The following is a 19,528-nucleotide window of genomic DNA, read 5'->3' as shown; positions in this document are numbered from 1 at the left end:
TCTTTTTTAGGACTTGTGGTTTTTTATTCATTGCTAAACAGTCTTCCTCAATCTATGTGGTGGCTTCAGAAGAGGATTAAAAAATTATGAGTGATCTATAAATAATTAGCCATAAAAATTAAATGCAGTTTTCAGGTTCAGACATATTTCTGAATGCTAGGGAATAAATGATGGAAGAAGGCTTTTGTAAACTTACCTAGCCCAATCTGGAGCCTTGTTGGCATTCTATAACTGCAACTCCAAGAACTAGCCTAGATATTCTCTTCCATTGTAACTAGGCCAGTTGCAGTTTTATCACTTTTTGAGAGCACTAGATTGGGGAAGCCTAGTGTAACCACTGGACTGTGAACTCACCCAGTCCTTGTTCCAGTAGGCCTTTGCTTGCATTAGTATTTAGAGTACTTTGTTTTTAACTTTACCTTCCTTTAGTGCTATCATTTTTTGAAATGTCATGAAAACATATGTTTGTTGTCTGGACAGTTTATTTTCAGCAGAGTAGATGTTTTGTTGCAGTAATAACAAGAGTCCAGTAGCCCTTTGAAAACATACTTATTTTCATGAGCAAAGTTATACTTTGTCAGACGCAAAAGATAGTTACTTCAGTAGAGGTAATATATATGTGTACAGTGTGTGTGTATGTATATATGTATATAACAGCCAACTAGTGACCCTTTGTGCTGAATAGACATAACAAAATCAGTAATGTGTATATGTCTGTTGGAAGTTTTTCCGTAATTCATAAATAAAACCACTGCATCCCTTGACTCTTTTTATTTTAATTCTTCTTTTACTAATTTCTTCAAATATCTTTTTTTAACGTTCTATTCTGTTAAACTGGTGATCAAGATATAGGGTCTCTTAAAGCTTTCTAGATCAAGATTTTTCTTTCTGCCTAATACTGCCTTTTCTCTCTCTTCTTTTCCCTTTATTCTTGTATAGGCCTAACCAAAGATGGCAATAATGAAAATATTGATTCACTTGAGGAAGTCCTTAATATTTTAGCAGAGGAAAGTTCTGATTGGTTTTATGGCTTCCTCTCATTTCTCTATGATGTAATGACTCCTTTTGAAATAATAGAAGAAGAAGAGAACGAGGCAACAGATGATGTTGATGGTACGTCACAGAATGAAGGGGTTCAGGGGAAAAAGACATGTGTTATTGTGGATTTGCAGAATCAGTGACTTCGGTTCATGGAACAATTCATTGATGAATGGAAATGTCCATGAAATTAACTAAGCATGAAAAGGTGCTGGAGTAAAACAGGGTAAACCCCTCTTATGGACAGATCAATCATATGTAGACTCATGTCTAAACCCTTTTAGAAATATACAGTCAAAAGACAAAGTGAAATAACATTTGTCAGTATTAACACAACAGTATCCTAACCAGTGTGATTGGTTTATGTCTGCCTTTGCACTAAAATGCACAAGCATTATGGTAGTAGCCTATATTACTAATCTGTAAATGGTTCTTTTTTTCCTAACAAGTGTTAATTGGCTGTAGATATTTAGGCATGTCTGAAATTGTGTATATATTGATACTCTAGATTTTAAGATTCTGCCTACCATAGCATTAAATTAGAGTACTATTACTGAATTTAGTATCAGTGATTATTTCTTAATTTTCTAGTTTTTTTGATTTTACAAAATACATATTGAGAGTAGTTGTTAAAATTTGTTACCTTTCTAATAAACCATTTATTATTTAAAACCAAGCATGCAGCTTCTATTATAGATTTTAAAACAGGCTTCAGTCATTTTCTTCTTCATATATTACTATTCTTTAAAAGGCAGTTTTGTTTGTAAAAAAAAGTGGATATTTTATGAAAATAAGAACCTGTAAATAAATAAATATGCACCCACACCCACCCATGTATATATGTGTTTTTTGTAATGCTGAACAAATTAAAGATAGTGCAAACTGGCTTCCAAAGTGGTGGCTGACTTGGGTTTGATTTTATTCCTCATCTTAACCCTGGTCTCATAGTGAGGTCATTATTGATTATTCAGACTCCTGAAATTCAACCATTTCTCAATGTCTATGTTTCTGTGCACTGGATTTCCTTTCTGGAAAATGTGAACATTGGGAAGGAGAGAATCAAATCTGGTGCCTACACTACATGCATCCAACTGAACAAATGCTGAACTTTGCTGATCAAGGTTCAGTCTTGGGAACAGTAGCAGCTTTAATTATTTGTGCAATATTACTATAAGTTTTAAATAATACCTACAGCTTACAGGAGAGATCTGTGAATCTTATAAGCTTGCCTTACTTGATAATACTGGGCATGTAATTCTGAGTAGCTGCTTTTAGCTTCTGCTTATTTTGCTGTGATGCTAATATGTAAATGATTTGCATAAAACTTCATTTTATCTGTTCAAATCAAAATTTATCAGCTGAACCCTGGATTTCTGTGACCACCTTCAACTCTATCTGGTGTAAACAATGAGTTTCCCATCACACTGTAATTTTTTGAGTTACAGGAATAACTACTATGAATATATGCAGTTGTAGTAATTGTTGTTTGATATGGTATACTTTGTATCATTAGTTACAGTAGAATAAGTTAACTATAGATCTTGGAAGTCATATAATGAACAGTGAATGACTTGTAACAAAATGGTATTTGTAGTCTAGAATTTACTTTGCTAACTCTTTCCATACACACAAAATTTTATATCATTAATACTGCACATTAAAATTGATTTTTAGTTTATCTTAGCTGCATTCAGAGATTCCCTGTCTCATTAGGGGGAAGTCAGAATAAACTTACTGGATTCATGTTCTTCATATCCTCCTTACGTTCTTCCCTTCACATTTATAGAGCAAGGTTTGAAGTAGGAAGCCTGGACCATTTATGCAAGCTCATGAAATATACTCTTTATAAAAAAGGTTCTAAATTGCATATGAAGCTTACAAAAATAGAGCAAGATCTCCCCTGAATATGTGAGAAATGACCGGAGGCAACAGATTATAAGAAATTCTTCCTACTCACATGACCGTTATAGGTAAGTCTGATTACCCAAACAGAACTGAATTCCTGTTTGAAAACGGTCATTATTCACAACCTATCAACAGATGAGTCAGGTTGTATTGAACCCAGTGTTGGTCATGGATCATTTATTTATTAAACTCACACGCCCTATTGGCCTTTAGAATTATTTTAGAATTTACTTTAAAATTGCTTTTTGTCATTAGAAATACTGTAAGATATTTTCTTTCTGTCTGTGTAGTTTTTATTTTATTTTTTATTTGGGGACAGGGAATTAAATATAATTTCACAGTTTATATCAATTTCACTAGCTGTAGAAGAATGTTAAAATTAGTTTGCTTCAATGGCCTAATGTTTCAGGATAACACAATATTTTAAGATATATTTTACTGAGGAATGTGATCTGTTATTTCATGGAAATTGATTTATAATTGTTTCTGAACTGCACTTGAAAAATAAGATTTTTGCCCCATATTGTAATAATTGTTGGATTTATTTTGAGAACAACATTTTTTAAAAATATATTTGAAAGCAATTCTGTTTCAAATGTCAAATTTCATTTGTTTTAAATTTTGGACTTTTAGTTCCACATTCTTTTAATGAGAAATGTAAATTATCATGTCTGAGATAACTTGATTTTCATCTTTTCAATGTTAAAAGAAATAAGGAAGAAAAGACAGCCCTTTTAATGTAGTGGAACATGTGCGGTTAAAATTTATGATTTCAAGCTCATGTGCAATAAGTTATTAGTGAAACAAATCTAATCTAGTTGATGTCAGTGATATGAATTTAATGCTAAATATATACATCTTTTGATAAGCAGACATGTTACTTACACCACCAGTATGTTGCTTATAGAAGAACTACTTGAGCAGATATCCCTAACCTTTTTTGGACCTGTAGGTACATTTGAAAATTTGTGAATATGATATGTATACTTGAACAAAATTATTTCTTGGAGGCCTTGACCAATCACATGAAACCATGGACCAAAATACAAACTAGTATGGTTATTCCCCACCCCCCAAATAAAATAGTCTTCACCTTACACACACTGCTGCCTCAGCTTACCTTTCTTATGAGCAAGCCTCCAAAGACAGAACTGAGATATAACTACACACTATTTTTAACTTCCATCTCCTCTCCTCTCCTCTCCTCTCCTCTCCTCTCCTCTCCTCTCCTCTCCTCTCCTCTCCTCTCCTCTCCTCTCCTCTCCGTCGAAAGGTATTGATGGAAATAAACATGACACTGACATGCTAGATTTCCATTTTTTTAATTAAATGTGGTTCATGGAGCCCAGTAATTATTGCTGGGTGCACTGGATCATAACACCCCAGTTAGGTTTGAGGTAGAATGGTATACAGAATTTAACTCTGCATTAACTGAGTTTTTCAGGGCTTTACAAGATACATATCAATAAACGTGTGGGTGTAACCTTCAAACCTGTCAATAATAGTATTTTTCCAGGCTGAAGGCTTTCTTTGGCTTTTAGATGGAACACTAGAGGCTATTCTCCAAAAAGTAAGTAGGGTCATGACAAAACTTTAATTAACCTAAATTATACAAATACAATTACTATGCACACTTCCTGGTTTTTAATATTTTTTTTCCTTCTCTCACATGTTAAATATGACAATTTGCTGGCAACTGTTCACACCCAAGATTTTCAGGGACCTTCTTAGCTTGGTCTAAAATATGATGAAAATCTTTGATAATAGGTGAATTGCTGTGGGAAAGGAGAAAGCTGTTTAATTGCTGAATTATTCAATAGTATACATCTTTGGGTTTCCATGTAGAAATAGATCCAGATTCATTCTTAAGGCTAGACAATGTTGCTATTAGATTGTTGTGTAAGTAATTAGTGGGTCATACTTAGAGATGTTCATCAGCTGATTCTAAATTTGGATAAAAATTAAATACTACAGAGTCCTGTTTAGAGATAAAGATGTTCAATATCTTTAGCATTGAATTGGATGAAGAAGGATATATTTATCAAATTACAAATGTCAAAGAGATACCAATTTAGAAGATGGAAAAAGATTGAAAACTAGATCAAAGCTGTTAAAAGGAATTGCAACATAGTGTCAGGCTTTCTCTCATCTAACAAAACAATACACTGTACAAGTTATTTCCAGGACAAGAAGATAAGTTTATCTGGAATTTTTTACAGCAAAATTATGAAGCCATTGTGAAAAAATTCAAGTGATTAATGGATATCAAATGTGAACTCTATAACATTCAGCATTCAGATTTCTTGCACCTTTTTCTCTCTCCTGTTCCACATCAAAGACTAGAAACAGTTCTCTTTTGGGTTGGAGATACCACTCCCATATGTTCTTAATATTGGTAATGACTTGTTGTGGCATCATGTTATTTACTTTTGACCATGTGAGAACTAATTTTTACACCTAGATAAATTTCTACATTTACTTGGGAAGAAACAGATGCTTATATAAAGCATGGATGATACTGTTTTGACAGCAGTATGTACAAAAATGATTTAGAATTTAGTAGACAACAAATAGTTAGCATTGTGTTGGCCTAATACAGGTAAAAGGATTTTGGTTGCATCCATGGAAGTGGAGTAGAGAACCAGACCTTGCCTGGTGTATTGGGTACATTTCCTGACCGAAAAATATGCCAGCATGCAAATATATCTCCAGAGGATGAAAATGAATATATTTAGGGTCATACCAACTCCAGTGAGGTAAGAATAAAGTGCTGAGTATGATTAGTTGGATAAGCTACAAGTAAAAAGGTGTATGATAGCTATCTTCAAACATTAGAAACACTGACGTGAATCATTGACAAAATGTTCTCCAAGTATAGAACTCAAATCAATGAGTTCAAGTCCCAGGAAAAATTATTTAGATCATATATTAAGAAGAATAACTAAGTGGTTCACAGTGGGACAGGTTGCTATGGAAGATGATGGACTCTCCTTTATTTTTAAGCTGAGGCTGGATGCCCTTATATCAGGGAGGTTTTTTATAGTGGCTTTCCTTCATTAGTAGGAAGGTTGACTAAATTACCTTAGAGATGCCTTCCAACTCTTTGATTTTATAATTTGGGTTTTATTTTATTAATTTAAAATGTTTCATCCTGTGAAAAGTAATATTGAAATGGAATACAATTAAAAGTTACAATTATAATTAAAAACAATAGGCTAAAATCAGAAAAACAATAAGACATTGTATAAAAATAAGATGCAAAATGCAAAGTAATATCTGCAGTGTAAAAGTAGCAGTAAAAGTTTTACATCACTGCAGCATTAACACATTGTGAAAGGATCAAGGAGAATAAATATACCTTTGCCTAACACCAAAAGACAATAATGATGGCACAAGGTGTACCTCACTGGGGAAAGCATTGCAAAGTTATGAGGCTACCACTGAAAAAACCGAATCCTGAACGACCCACTCAGAATGGGGGGGGGCACCACCATATGAAAAACAGTACTGTTGTCCTAAATTGTGCAGTTATCATATTGCAATATGCATTTTCTATAAAACTAAAATTGAAGAGTCCTAAGCATTTATGACCACTGTGAACATGCAGACAATTAAGAGACATCCACCACCACCATTGAAGGTATACACTGGAGTTACATGTTATCCATTATATATCTGTCTGGAGTACACAGGTACACAAGGAGAGCATTTACAAGCAAATAACATTCAATTCAGTGACATATGAAACAGCTCTCTGTATATATATATATATATTTCCGTGTGTAGGAACATTTATTGGACATTTAGGATAAGATGGCCTATGGTATCTGATTTGATGGGCCAGCCCATATGGTCATGCCAACTGATTCATGCTTTTATTTGTATACATTTCCTTTCCATGCATTCCTTTGTATAGACCCTCTTAAATATCTAGAATAAGCAGTGTGTTACCCTCCAGATGATTTGGACATCCATATTCAACTACCATTATCAGTGCTGACTAGGCATGATAAAAGTTGTATTTCAGCATGTATGGGGGCATTAGGTTGCCTACAGCTAGTGGACCCTGTCCTTTGGAACACCTTTCCCCTTGAGATCTAGCAGGCCCATACCCTCCTGGCCTTCCAAAAAAACCTGGCTTTCCCCATAAGCATTGGGGTAGTATATGGCTGGAGCCCAGAAAGCCTGTCTATTGGATGTGAGGGGTGTATTGTTTTGGGGCACCAGGAGTTTTTATGTAGGTTTTATGCTTGTGATTGTATTATTGTTTGTAAGCCATCCAAGATTATAAGATTAAAAGATGGTCAGTTATATAAATCTTTTAAATAAATAAAAATAAATGAACTGGAATAAACAGTACAGAATCATGGGGTAGGTGTGATATAGCTGTTACTTGTATATGTGCAGCTTGTTTAACTCTTCTAAAGAACAGAACAATTTCTGTGCTGTACTTATGTCTGTGAGTTATATATGAATCATACAATACTTGCTCACAACTGATGATTTGCAAATCAGATTTCTGTGAACAATTACCAATTCATATATTCATGTGTCCAGTATACTTTTCTAATGTAGTTGTCATAATTTCAAAGCCCCAACTGCATTTATTTAAGGTTTGTTTATAAACATATTCAACCCTAACACTTGTTTCAATCCAAACCAGTAGGCTTGCAACAAATTAAATCTCAGTACAGTTAAAACTAGAGGTAATTAAAACCAGGAAAAGTAAAATAGAAAGTCCAAGTCTAGTAACATGAACAAACTATTGTCTACTGGTATAAAAATATCCTAATTGTCCAGTAATTGGCATCGTAATTGGGATGTTTCCTTATCCTGCATTATTAGCTATCAAAGTTCCCTTTGTTAAAAAGAAGTATTAGACAAGTCCTGTGTATTATGTTTTTTTTCCTAGCTTTATTGAGTAGTGAAAATGCAATTGTAGAATATAAATAGCCTCATTCTCTGGTGAAATGCTTCTGATGGAAATTTTATCTTTCAATTAGTATATGAAACTTCCTAGAATAATGGTTGTAACCTATTTCCATTTTTAAAAATTCAGGAGTAAAACCTGGAGGGGTTATCAAGAGCAAAGTTAAAGTCAAAGGTACTTTGCTACCAAGCCTTAGCAATGTTTATTGCACATTGATCATTGATGCCTGTAATGCATGTTTTTTGCCCTGTTAATAATTATGCCTACTAATTCTGGATGCTATCATACAAATTACAAATGTGGCCTATTTCACTGAACAGTTTTTCAAAAGGATCAAGCAGTTTTTTCTGTTTATGTTCTGCTTTTGCTTCAAAAGCTCAAGATAGTTGGCATTATCCCCTCCATCATATACTGCAAAATCTTCCCATTCCTAATCCATAACATTCTGACCATTATTCCATAATAGAACTCTCTCTCCCGAAAACAGTTCTGAGTTATAAATATATGGAAGCAAGCTCTAAGTGCATATCTTTACTGGCTGGAGAAAAAATGGATGTCTTTATTGAGATCTAGCAGCTGGAGTTGCATGCAAATATAGTCTCAAATGTATACATAAAATCCTTATAAATTATCTTTCTGATTATATAAATCAAGACTTTGGATTTAGTTGTTCTGCTGCTTGCCAAATATTTAACTGCTTTTCCTCTATCAGACATATGAACTCTTGGCTGCTAATTTTACTCTTGCAAGACATTTGGGCAAGCAGTTTAATCACTTGAATTGATGTGTTCTCCATTTTATTTATGGTAAATGAAAATATTTATATTTTAAATCCCTTTGAGTAGCATTATACTCTCAAAATAGGTAAGGGATTTATGGATAAGTGATCAGCCTTTCCTTGTAAAGGATAATACAATTCAGAACTGTTTTATATGTATATTTATGATGTAATGGTGATTATTTTGAAAAATTTAATAGATTAGCTTGAGGATTTTTTATGGAAAAACTTTATGATGTCACAAATATTTTATTTATAATGTCATTTGACATTAATACTTTTAATTTCAATCATTCCTAGAGTTCCAAAAATTGTTGGGAGTTCAGGCAGTGTACAAATTTAATAAATAACTAGAAAAAATTAAGAGATGATAATATCTTGGCAGATGTAAGATTCTCAACATTCTAATGATTTGAGACACTATGAATATTGGCCTGGATGGATGCTTAGAGGGAAGAGCCATCTAAAAAGATCTTTGATTCTGTTTGTCTATGTCTTTTCTGAACATTCATGATTCAAGGCTATTTTTCCTTCAGCTGGACTCCCAGTTTTGAAGTGCTGCAGTACTTGAAAACTATGCAAAATGGATATTTTCAGAAAATATTCATTCTCCTGTCAAGTGTCCACCCCCACCTCACTTCCATGGTTGCCAGTAAATATTGTGTATTTTGAGGTGCTCTAGACATGGAAGCCAGATTTGAGTAAATTTAGATTTGATATGCATTGTAGCACTAACAAATTAACTATATAACACATTATTTTATATTTTCAGTTTCTCAGATTGCAGTGAGAAAGAAGTGTTGTCAATATTAATTAATTGTAAAATAACATGTTCAATTTTAACCTGAATAACATAGAAGTGCATCCCACTCTCCTGAATAATTTTCTTAAACCTATTTGCAATTTTTTCCTGTTTTATTATCATAAAATACTGATTTCCAAGAATGTTTTTCTAGGTCAGGATTAAGTTCAATTAAATAATGCTTATTGAAGTTGAATACATTCAAGAAGATATTTTTGATGTTGGACTAACCACATTTAAAGTCTATCATCATGACCTTAAATTGCTGAAGTTAATGCCAGTGCTGAATGTAATATTTCCTAAAGGAGACTTGACATCAACCTTCCCCAGCTGGTGCTTTATGGATGCATAGAATCTACACTTCACAGAATTCCCAGCTAGCATGATCATTGCCATGATTGATTTATTTATTTGGACAATTTATATAGCCATCCATCTCCCAGCTGTGACTCTGGATGACACAGAGAAAATTAAAACTAAAAAACTAGCAGTGTAATATATAAAATAACCCAAATATTAATCCAAAATAATAATAATAATACTATGATAGCTAGGAATATTGAGTTGCACGCCTACTATATTTGCAGGGCCCTTATTGGGGAAGATTACTTTGCAGTATTCATTTAAAATTTGAAACATCAAAATGAAGTTTTGGGTAGCTTACAACTGACTAAAATCACATAAAATTCTACAAAATAAAAACAGTAATTAAACATTACTTTTACATTAAAATAACAGCCCAAATAACAAGTATCTAACCAGGAACACATGATCAAAACATCTTCGCTTGACATAAAAAAAATAGTAAAATTCATGCCAAGCATTCCTCACTGAGGAGTATGTTCCAGAGACAAACTACTGCTGCTGAAAAGACCTGCTTTTGGGTAAGCTGCTATGCCCACAGCATAGGAGGGTAACTGGAGCAGGACCTCTGAAGATGTTCTCAGTGTACATAAAAGAACAGAAGAAAATGGTAAAAGACTAGGAAAAGCTTTAATCTGGGGTGAGAAATGAACTGGGACTCAGTGTGAAAGTAATAGAAGACTGATGTAATATGTTTATACTACCCAGTTCCATTCAATAGTGTTGCTGTAGTTTTACTAGTTTTACAATTCAGTTAGTTTCAGCCTACCTGAATTTTTTGGACTAATTGCAAAGACAGCCCACATATAACATACTGCAGTAATCAAACGAAATTACTGGGCCATAGGTTACTGTGGAAAGGCTACTCTATCCAACCAGGGCCATAACTGGTGCATCAATTTAAAGAATAAAAAGTATTTTTTTACCATAGAGAACTATTGTGCCTCTAATGACAAAAATGGATCTAGAAGCACCTCTGAGTGATTGTTTAAAGGGAATATGACATCTTCCACAGCAAATTGAATACCACTCATCTAGATAAATAAACCGTACACTAACCACACCAGAGTTAGCTTCAATTTGTTGGATTTCTTCAGGTCATTATTGTGAATAGGTACTGTTTCCACTGCCTTACCTAGACCTGACTAAAAAGGAGTTACAGAGTCATATGTCATGACAACACTGACAGCACTTTACTCTGAGTCTCACTCAACAGTAACATATAGATATGTAATATGTTAATATTACATACTGTGGAAGATGAAATAGAGCTTTGCAGAACAGAAATGCTCTAGTAAAGGCTGTACCATGGTGCTATAAAAATATTTTCACTGCCAAAAGTATGTTTAACCCTTGATTGAAATGGGTCCAGAAGATCCATTTTATCTAACAATGTCTGAATCTGATCACTCCTCACCTTCCAGAAAGGGAAAGTTCTGCAGTGTATTATTACACTGTTTTCCTTCCATTGTTCTACCCCCAAGACCCATAGAATTCATTATGGTTATGTAGTGTATGCACCACTCTGCATATATTAAAAATGCCATTTCTGCTCCAGAGTGTGGTATTTATTTCACTAAAATATAAATCTATCCAATAGTTCAGATTTCATTCATTAGCATAGTGCTGTTTAGACAGCTTAACTTTTTAATTTGGTGTTCAAACATTCATGCATTCATTTATTTAAGAAATGTATGTCTGGACTATAAGGCAACTTACAAATAGAGTTAACAATTAAAATAGGACTATATATAAGAAATGACTTTTTAAAAAAGTTTATAAAACTTAATGCAGGCAATAAAACTCAAGAGACCTAATTTATGTATTTTTAAAAAATTAGGATGGCAGTAGATTTTTCACTGGAAGCCTAAAAGATATGGGATACCTGGTAGCCATCCCCATAATCTGTTTTGGATATGAACATTTTGAACAGTGTGATGGCCATGAACAAAATGTATTCTTAGATCATTAAGATCTTTTCAATTTATAACCTATATTTTTAATTGAAAAAGGGAACAAATATCCATTTGTTCTTTGAATCTGATAATTTTGCAATCCACACTTAATAACCAGAAGGTCATGTTCTGAATCAATTTCATAGGTAGTCTCGTGTAAAGTACAGGTAGTCCTCACTTAATGGCTGTCCTGTTTAGTGACCATTTGAAGTTATGATGGCGCTGAAAAAATAACTTTACATCTGGTTCTTACACTTATGACTGTCTCAGTGTCCCTTCAGTTACTTGATTGAGACTGGGGTGCTTCACAGCTGGTGGCATTTATGACTGTTGCAGTGTCCTGCGCCCATGTGATTGCCATTTGTGTGCTTCACAGCTGGCTTCCAACAAGCAGAGTAAAGGGAAAAGCCAGCAGTAAAAACACAAGTCACAGTTACATGATGTCTCATTTAATGACTGCAGGTGATTCTCATAATGACCACAGTGGTAGTGAGGTAAGTCCATTGCAGTCACATGAGGTTTCACTTAATGACTGCATTGCTTAGTGACAGAGTTGCCAGTCCCAATTGTGGTTGTTAAGTGTAACAACCTTTATTATATTAAGTGTAACCTGTATTATATTGTGTAAGCATTGTATAAAGATAAGCCTACCAGTTAAGAAGACACAGATATGGTAAAATTTAATTTAAAATGATTAAGTAGGGAGAATATCAACAAGGACAGTGAAGCAACCCTAAAAGACACTTCTCCATAAAAGTAAACAAAAGACAAAAATAGGCCATAAATTATGTACATTTTTCTGCTCCTACTAATATTGTGTGGTCAGCTTATTTTGAAGTGGAAACATGAGTTTATGATTTGAACTTGGAATGGATATGCGTTTGGCATGCTAACACCTAGTCACTTAATTTTTTTAAATAAACATTTTCCTTTTTTTAAATAATGAAAAAGAAATCAAAGAATCAGCCAAGAAAACAAAAGAAAAGCAGCAATTAAAGAAAGAAGCCAAAGAAGAAGAAAAGAAGAAAACAAAGAAAAAAATTGAGGACTTTGATATAAAGGATAAGAAAATTATTGATGATAAATCAAAGAAAGAATCTGATAAAATTAAGCAAGATAGAAAAACTGGAAAACAAAAATCAGAGTTAGACAAAAATCATAAAGATATGAAAGTATTAGCCAGTGACAAAGATAAAGAAATAAAGAAGTTAGCAAAAAGCCTTTCTAAAGCAACTGAAGAAGATAAAAGAAAAAAAACAAAGTAATACTGTCTTTCATGTCTGAATAGTGCTTCAGTCAAAAGAACAAAGGAAAACCATAGATATTCCATCTGTAATACAATTTTTCTTGAGTTTGTTGGAGTAAACAAGAATACATGCTTATTTCCATCCAGCCTTAGTATATGTGTGAATTTATAAACATGCAGTGTTCCAATTGTATATAGTTTGTGCATTCATATTGTACTGTGATCAATTATCCAGTGGAATCTTATTTTTGCTACTCAGTATGTCACACAAAAGGCTGATTTAAAAATAAAGAGGCTGAAATGTTTGAAAGTAGTATTTAATTTAGAACTATATTTCATATCAAGTCTTAGAAGTGTAATGGAAAAATAAACATGGATCTGGTTGTCAAGTTTGTGTGTGTGTATATATATATTTGTGTGCAGTGAACAAATATCCATTATATAAAGCATGGATCCAGTCATCTATGGCATTCCAGCTGTTGCTTAATGATGATTCCCAACATCCCTCACTATTGGCTGTGTTGGCTGGGGCTACTGGAAGCTACATTTCAGCAATAACTGGGATGCCATACATTGCCTTCCCTGTTAGAGATTCTTCACAATAAATAGTCTCATTAGATTGCATACTTCATAATGTTTTCCATGAAGAATTACTTAAATACATCAAAGACAATGTATGGAAATATAAGAAGACTATGACAATGAATTTAGAATGCATGAACTTGATCAAAATACTGATTTCAGCTGCACCTTCAGTACAACTTTTCCCCAGCGTTTGCAGCTTAGAAAAGCAATTTGATTCCATTTGGGGAGAAAGCTGAATTGTGTATTTGTATTATAGTTTTAAATAAAACCATTGAACGGAATCATTATGTGCAAAAAAGTAATTAGCGAATTTTTAGAATTGCTTTTTAACCAAGCCAAATCCTAATAGAAAAAGAACGTATTTCAGAAACATCTATAAAAAAATAAAGTGGGAATACATAGACAGCACTTTGGAAGCACTTTAAATGGATGGTTAGTTAACATTTTGAACATGAAGATAAAGGCAAAACTTCCCAAAATGGCTTTGAAATTATGCAATGAATTTGTAAAGAATGAATTATTATATTTTATGTGATCGTGTGAAAAATTAGTAATTACATATATGCAATCTATGCTTAGAAGTGAATGTGGAATATAGTTTACTTTTTATTTTGAGAAGGTACCTTTAGTGATTTATTTAAAAATATTTAAAAATAGTATATATGTCCATTCTTGGTGAATGCATTTATGAATTAGTTTAACCCTTCGATATTCTTGAATGAAAAAGATTGACTTAGTTGAAATAGAGGCAGATAAGGGGGAACAAAAATAGAGAATATGGTAAGCAAAGTGACCCTAGTTTTTCTGTAATACTGTATTTTTTGCAGTCAGTTAAAGGATAGAAGTAGATAGAGAAGAATTTCACAACACAGAAACCTCCTTGAAAGCTTCAGAACCTGTAGTGTACATGAGCCATGTGGTGATACCATTCCTGGGGAAAGAGAAAGGCTTTATAAAGTTTTCATAAAATGTCTAGGGATAGTCATTTGCTTCTGAATATATATTGGAAAGACAGAATTCAATAAAAACACCTGGGTGGAGGAATTGTTCAATTCCCTTTTACTCAGGGTGAGATTATTTAGTTACAAATCGGCTATCTAAGAAGTCAGGGCAATACAAGTAGTCCTCGCTTAATGATGATAATTAGGACCAGCAACTCTGTCGGTAAGCGATGCAGTCATAAAGCATGACATGTGACTCTGCTGGCTTAGATGGCAGTTGCAGCAATTCCAGTTAGCATTGTTAAGCAAATCCTGCATGGTCATTAAACACAAAGATATGTGATCACCATATGCAATCTCCTGCTGGCTTCCCCGTTGACTTTGCTTGTAGGAAGCTGGCAGTGAAGGTTGCAAATGATGATCATGTGACCGTGGGCTGCTGTGACTATCATAATTGTGAGCTGGTTGCCAAGCGCCAAATCACAATCACATGACCGTAGGGATGCTGCAGCGGCTGCAACTACAAGGACCAGTTGTAAGTCTCCTTGTTCAGCACTGTCGTAACTTTGAACAGTTGCTGAATGAGTGGTCATTAAGCAAGGACTACCTGTGTACAGTTTTAGATAAAAGCAAGTAAAAATAAAAATATGCTCTGGCTTACATTGGGAACTTTTTACATATGGGAGCGGTGAAAATTTACCTACTCTCTTTTCTGTGTGTAACCTATAAAAGTACAGTCCAGAATTCATTCTCTTTATTGTGCACATAGCTCCTTTTTGTCTGTGTGTCTTGCTGCTGGGTATGCAGTGTGAAGATAACTCATCCTCTCTAATGCTCCAAGGAACACCAGGAATTATTCTGTTAAGTGAAGCAAAGGATTTCTTCTATTTATTTCCAGCAGGTAGTGGTCTACTATAGTATGCCTTTATCTTTCCCACTTTGTTCATCGGTGGATAAGAGCTACAGAGCTGGAAAATGTTGAGAATAACAAATTCAAAGTTGTCTGAAGTACTGCCTGTTGGTATTTGAAATCACAAAATCAAGCACATATAGGCATAATTTTAAAGAGATTTCCATGAGACAGTGGTCTTTTAATACTTCCTATTGTATTCTGGGCACCTATATCTCAAATCAGTTTGGGAATATGGTATACAAAATGCTTAAAGGAAGTTGGGAATAAAGCCAGTGAATGCACGTAGAGAGCAGTTTCTTTTAAATGGTTTATATTTATTTATATTTCAAATTTGTCACCGCCCATCTCACCACAGAGCAACTCTGGGCCATTTACTATAGTTGCTATACTATTTTTTAAAAATTGTATTAAAATATAGTTTAGAACTTAAATTGAAGCTGACATATGGTTATCTGGAGGTGGTAAGTACTTTCCACTGGGTTTGATGTCCCCATCTAATAATGATGCCTAACTGGATCAAAATCTTGAATGTAAAGATTAAAGTTAACTTTATAACTAAACAATGCAGGACTTAAGGAAAGATCTGTCCCAGAACAGTCAACGCTAAGAAGTGCTGAAGAGGTGATCCAATCTGCAGAAAAGCCACATGTGAAAACAGGTAAGCCCTTGCAATACAAAACCTCAAGAAGATGAGATCTGCAATTACTAAATTTATTCTGTACTTGCTGTGATTTTTTTCAGATCTTACAACATTATAATTCATTTCTACTTAACATGCTGTTTCTTTTTACACAATTTTTTAAAATAAGAGCAGTGAAGAAAAACTTTTCTGATTGGTGCATTCATAGGATATTTCATCTACATATTTCTGCAGGAATGATTCCAAAATACCTCTCATTGAAATCAATATTTCATGGAAATGAACTGCAAGTCAAACACGATAATAGCTCTTTCAGATGCAAAATTTTGGCAGCTACGGATAAGGGAATTTGGTTTGGATTTATAACTTTTAATAGGATTCGTTTTACTAGTCAGAAAAAATGTTAGTTTTTTTTTTAAATAGATGCTTTGAAATAACAAATAGAACCTATAGAACATCCTAGTTAAATGTACTAAAATATAGATATACTACATAGCAAAACATTTTTATCAGGGCCTGAATAAAAAATAAATTGGCAACTTCATGGATAGGTACAGTTTTAAGACTGAAATTACTTTTAAAAATGTCCAGGTACTTAATATCTTTCAGTAATTTATGTGTTCAGTAAGTTATGTGAATATATGTTCAGTATATTGATATAAAAGTTCATACACATTACATGTAAATTGCTCTATACAATTGAATTTACAAATGGTGAGCATGTAGCTATTTTTACTTAATTTATCTTTAGGGACATTATTTGAATATTGATTCAGTTTTTTTTCAAGTTACAATACATTTTACAATTATCCAGTTAAAATCAGCAATTTTTAATACAACTATTTTAAACTAAAAATATTAAAAGTATTTCTACAGGACACATTATTTCAGATGTGAAATATTTAGCACAGGGATGTCAAATTCTGCATCATAAAAAACTCTGTGGTAAGAATTATGCAAATATAATTCTCACCGCAAAATAAATAAATAAATAATCCTGTTTCTTTATTTTATACCTTTCACAGCCTACCCAGCTCCAGAAAACTCTAGGCGTGTTGCAATGGGTTGAAATTATAAAAGCAACAGTAGAAATAAATCAAAATCATGAAAAATCCAGTAATAATAAATCTTTTCCAAAGTTGGACACTATTAAAACTTAGCTAGAGTTGAAAACCTAGTGAAATACAACTGTCATAAAAGATCTTCTAAAAACCATAAGGGAAGTAGCTTTATGGACCTCTGGGGGTAAAAAATTGCAAAGTTTATATCTGCTCATATGTGATATATTTAGTTTTTTGTACACTTAAATTTTTGTACATCTGAATTTTTGTGCATATAATAATGTTACCATGCAACTTGGTATATCTCCTATGATATTAAAAAATATACATGCAAGTGAAAAAAAAGAAGAGATAATCCAAGCTTTTAGCAAATATCTGTAGATTGTTGGGGTATGGAAACTGAAGGATTTTGTCTGAGTACTGTGCATCTCTCCATATTGTAGGAACCCCAACTTTGGGGGCCATTTGAATGTTAAGTACATATTGTAGATACTTATACAAAGGACTGCCATGGAGGAGAGGACCAATTTATAATTTGCTATTGTGGTGGATATGGTTTCACATATATTACACAAAGAGAGTGATTTGCTAAAATTAAAAAGCCAAGGTGAACATAGAAGTCTTGAGTAATCGGTGAAATTGCAAAGATGAAAATGCTGGAAGCATTTCCAAAAGCAGCAAATTGCATAACAACGGTACTACACATGTGAAGATTCTGACTTGGATAATCACTCTTAGGCCTTGCTTACTGGTAATAAGCAAGCCACTCTCCAAAGCTTTTCATGTCCAGGCTGGTACATACTGTATTAGGAATGGCATTCTAGCAAACACTTGGACCAAAGCCACTTGAAGCTTTATAAAGCAACAACTAAAGTGGACTTTGAAATACATTGTAAACCAGTATAAATCACAGGGAATAGATGTGACTGATTTTGCACTAGCTGGAATTTTTAGGTAGTTTTCAAGAAACCTCCATGTAAAAATATAGTAATCCACATAACATCACATAGCTATCTCACTACAGTGCTCATGGGATGCGGTAATTTGTTGCAAATATAAGATCTATTTTTACATTTGGCTCCATACTGATACACTGTTTTAAACCTGGATCCTGTTCACAAACCTTAAGGTTCCCATAAAGCTATAGGTCTTACAGCCTGATGTCTTATCAAAGATAAGCTGTAATTATTCATTTCACTTGTAGGCTGTGCTTGCTTATTCTTAAATATGTCCAAATATAAGCTGGAAATGTATTAAGATGAATATTTCAGTAATACACTTTTACATTAGGTAGCAAATTCCATTCCAATATAGAAGAACTGCTTATACTATAGGATGGATGGATGGATGGAGATCAGTTGCCCAGTTCAATCAGTGTTGTTCTCTTTTCTCCATCTGAAGTTTTTTATTTCTGTTTAATATATACATTTGCAAAATGCATGAATTGGTAGCCAAATGCTTGCATGAACACAAATGTATGTTATTTTTACAAAACATACATTCTAGCTTAGGTTAATAGTATTCCATAAATAGAAAATTAATTATACCAGAAAAACTATGAAAATAAGATATTTGTTGGAAGGGATTAAATATGATACCCATTTTCAATTTTGTAAAAATGCAAACATTAACTTAAAGCTTTTTTCTCCACTAAAACAATATAATGGCATATAACCAGGGAACACTTACGATGCATTCATTTTCTGTAGCAGTTCCCTCCCCTGGAATAGCTTGTCCCCTGAAGCACAAATGGCCTTCCAGAAGCAGGTAACATTTGGCTGTATCAGAGGGCCTTTGGGAATTAATTGAATACAGGAACATTTTTTTTTTAGCAGTTCCATAATTTTTTAGCTTCTTGTTCTTAGTTGTTTTGCTTCTTTTATTCTGACTTTGTATCTTTTGTTTGTAGTATGTAAATTCTGTAGGCCACCTAAAATCCAGATGGTTTCAGGCAGTCAGATAAAATTCATAAATAAGTAAATATTTATTATTATTGTTGTTATTATTTATTTAGATTTATTGGCCCCCCAACTCCAGTGGACTCTGAGTGGTATATAAAACTAGGGAAAACATAAAAACAGCTAAAAACATTGAATCAAACCGACAGCCCAGACTGAAATAATGTAATAGCAAAAATAACAAAACAAAACAGGGGCCATTGAACAAATAATAAATATCAACCCCAGGCCTAGGACCAAAGCCAGGTTTTCAAAGCTTTCCAGAAACCAAGGAGAGATTTATATAGAGAAATTTATATGGACAGAGACAGAGATTGGATTGGATTGGATGACTGGATTGGATTGGATTGGATTGGATTGTAGAGGTAGATATGCTGTACAGTGAGAGATTCCTTTAGATCTTTCCACATTAT

The 19,528-nt window shown here is 33.4% G+C and overlaps 1 protein-coding gene across 5 annotated transcripts in view; it reads left to right on the top strand.

Annotated features, from left to right (window-relative positions):
- ASPH (aspartate beta-hydroxylase) overlaps window positions 1-19,528 on the top strand; it is a 118,399-nt gene that overhangs the window by 30,905 nt on the left and 67,966 nt on the right. For 3 of the 5 annotated variants that reach the window (XM_088130759.1, XM_088130761.1, XM_088130760.1), the window contains 2 exons: window positions 8,003-8,047; window positions 16,025-16,114. In XM_088130759.1, coding sequence (XP_087986885.1) covers window positions 8,003-8,047; window positions 16,025-16,114 — 135 coding nt within the window. Of the gene's footprint in view, window positions 1-939; window positions 1,114-8,002; window positions 8,048-16,024; window positions 16,115-19,528 lie in introns of all 5 variants that reach the window. The other 2 variants (XM_088130762.1, XM_007421873.4) reach the window with 2 other exon arrangements.

The sequence above is a fragment of the Python bivittatus genome, unplaced genomic scaffold (assembly GCF_059951505.1).
Source record: "Python bivittatus isolate LINGU-HERP-01145 unplaced genomic scaffold, Pbiv_v1 ctg000840_np1212, whole genome shotgun sequence".
NCBI lineage: Eukaryota > Metazoa > Chordata > Lepidosauria > Squamata > Pythonidae > Python > Python bivittatus.
The sequence above is the reverse complement of the archived record's forward strand: the minus strand, read 5'-3'. Positions and strand labels throughout refer to the sequence as shown.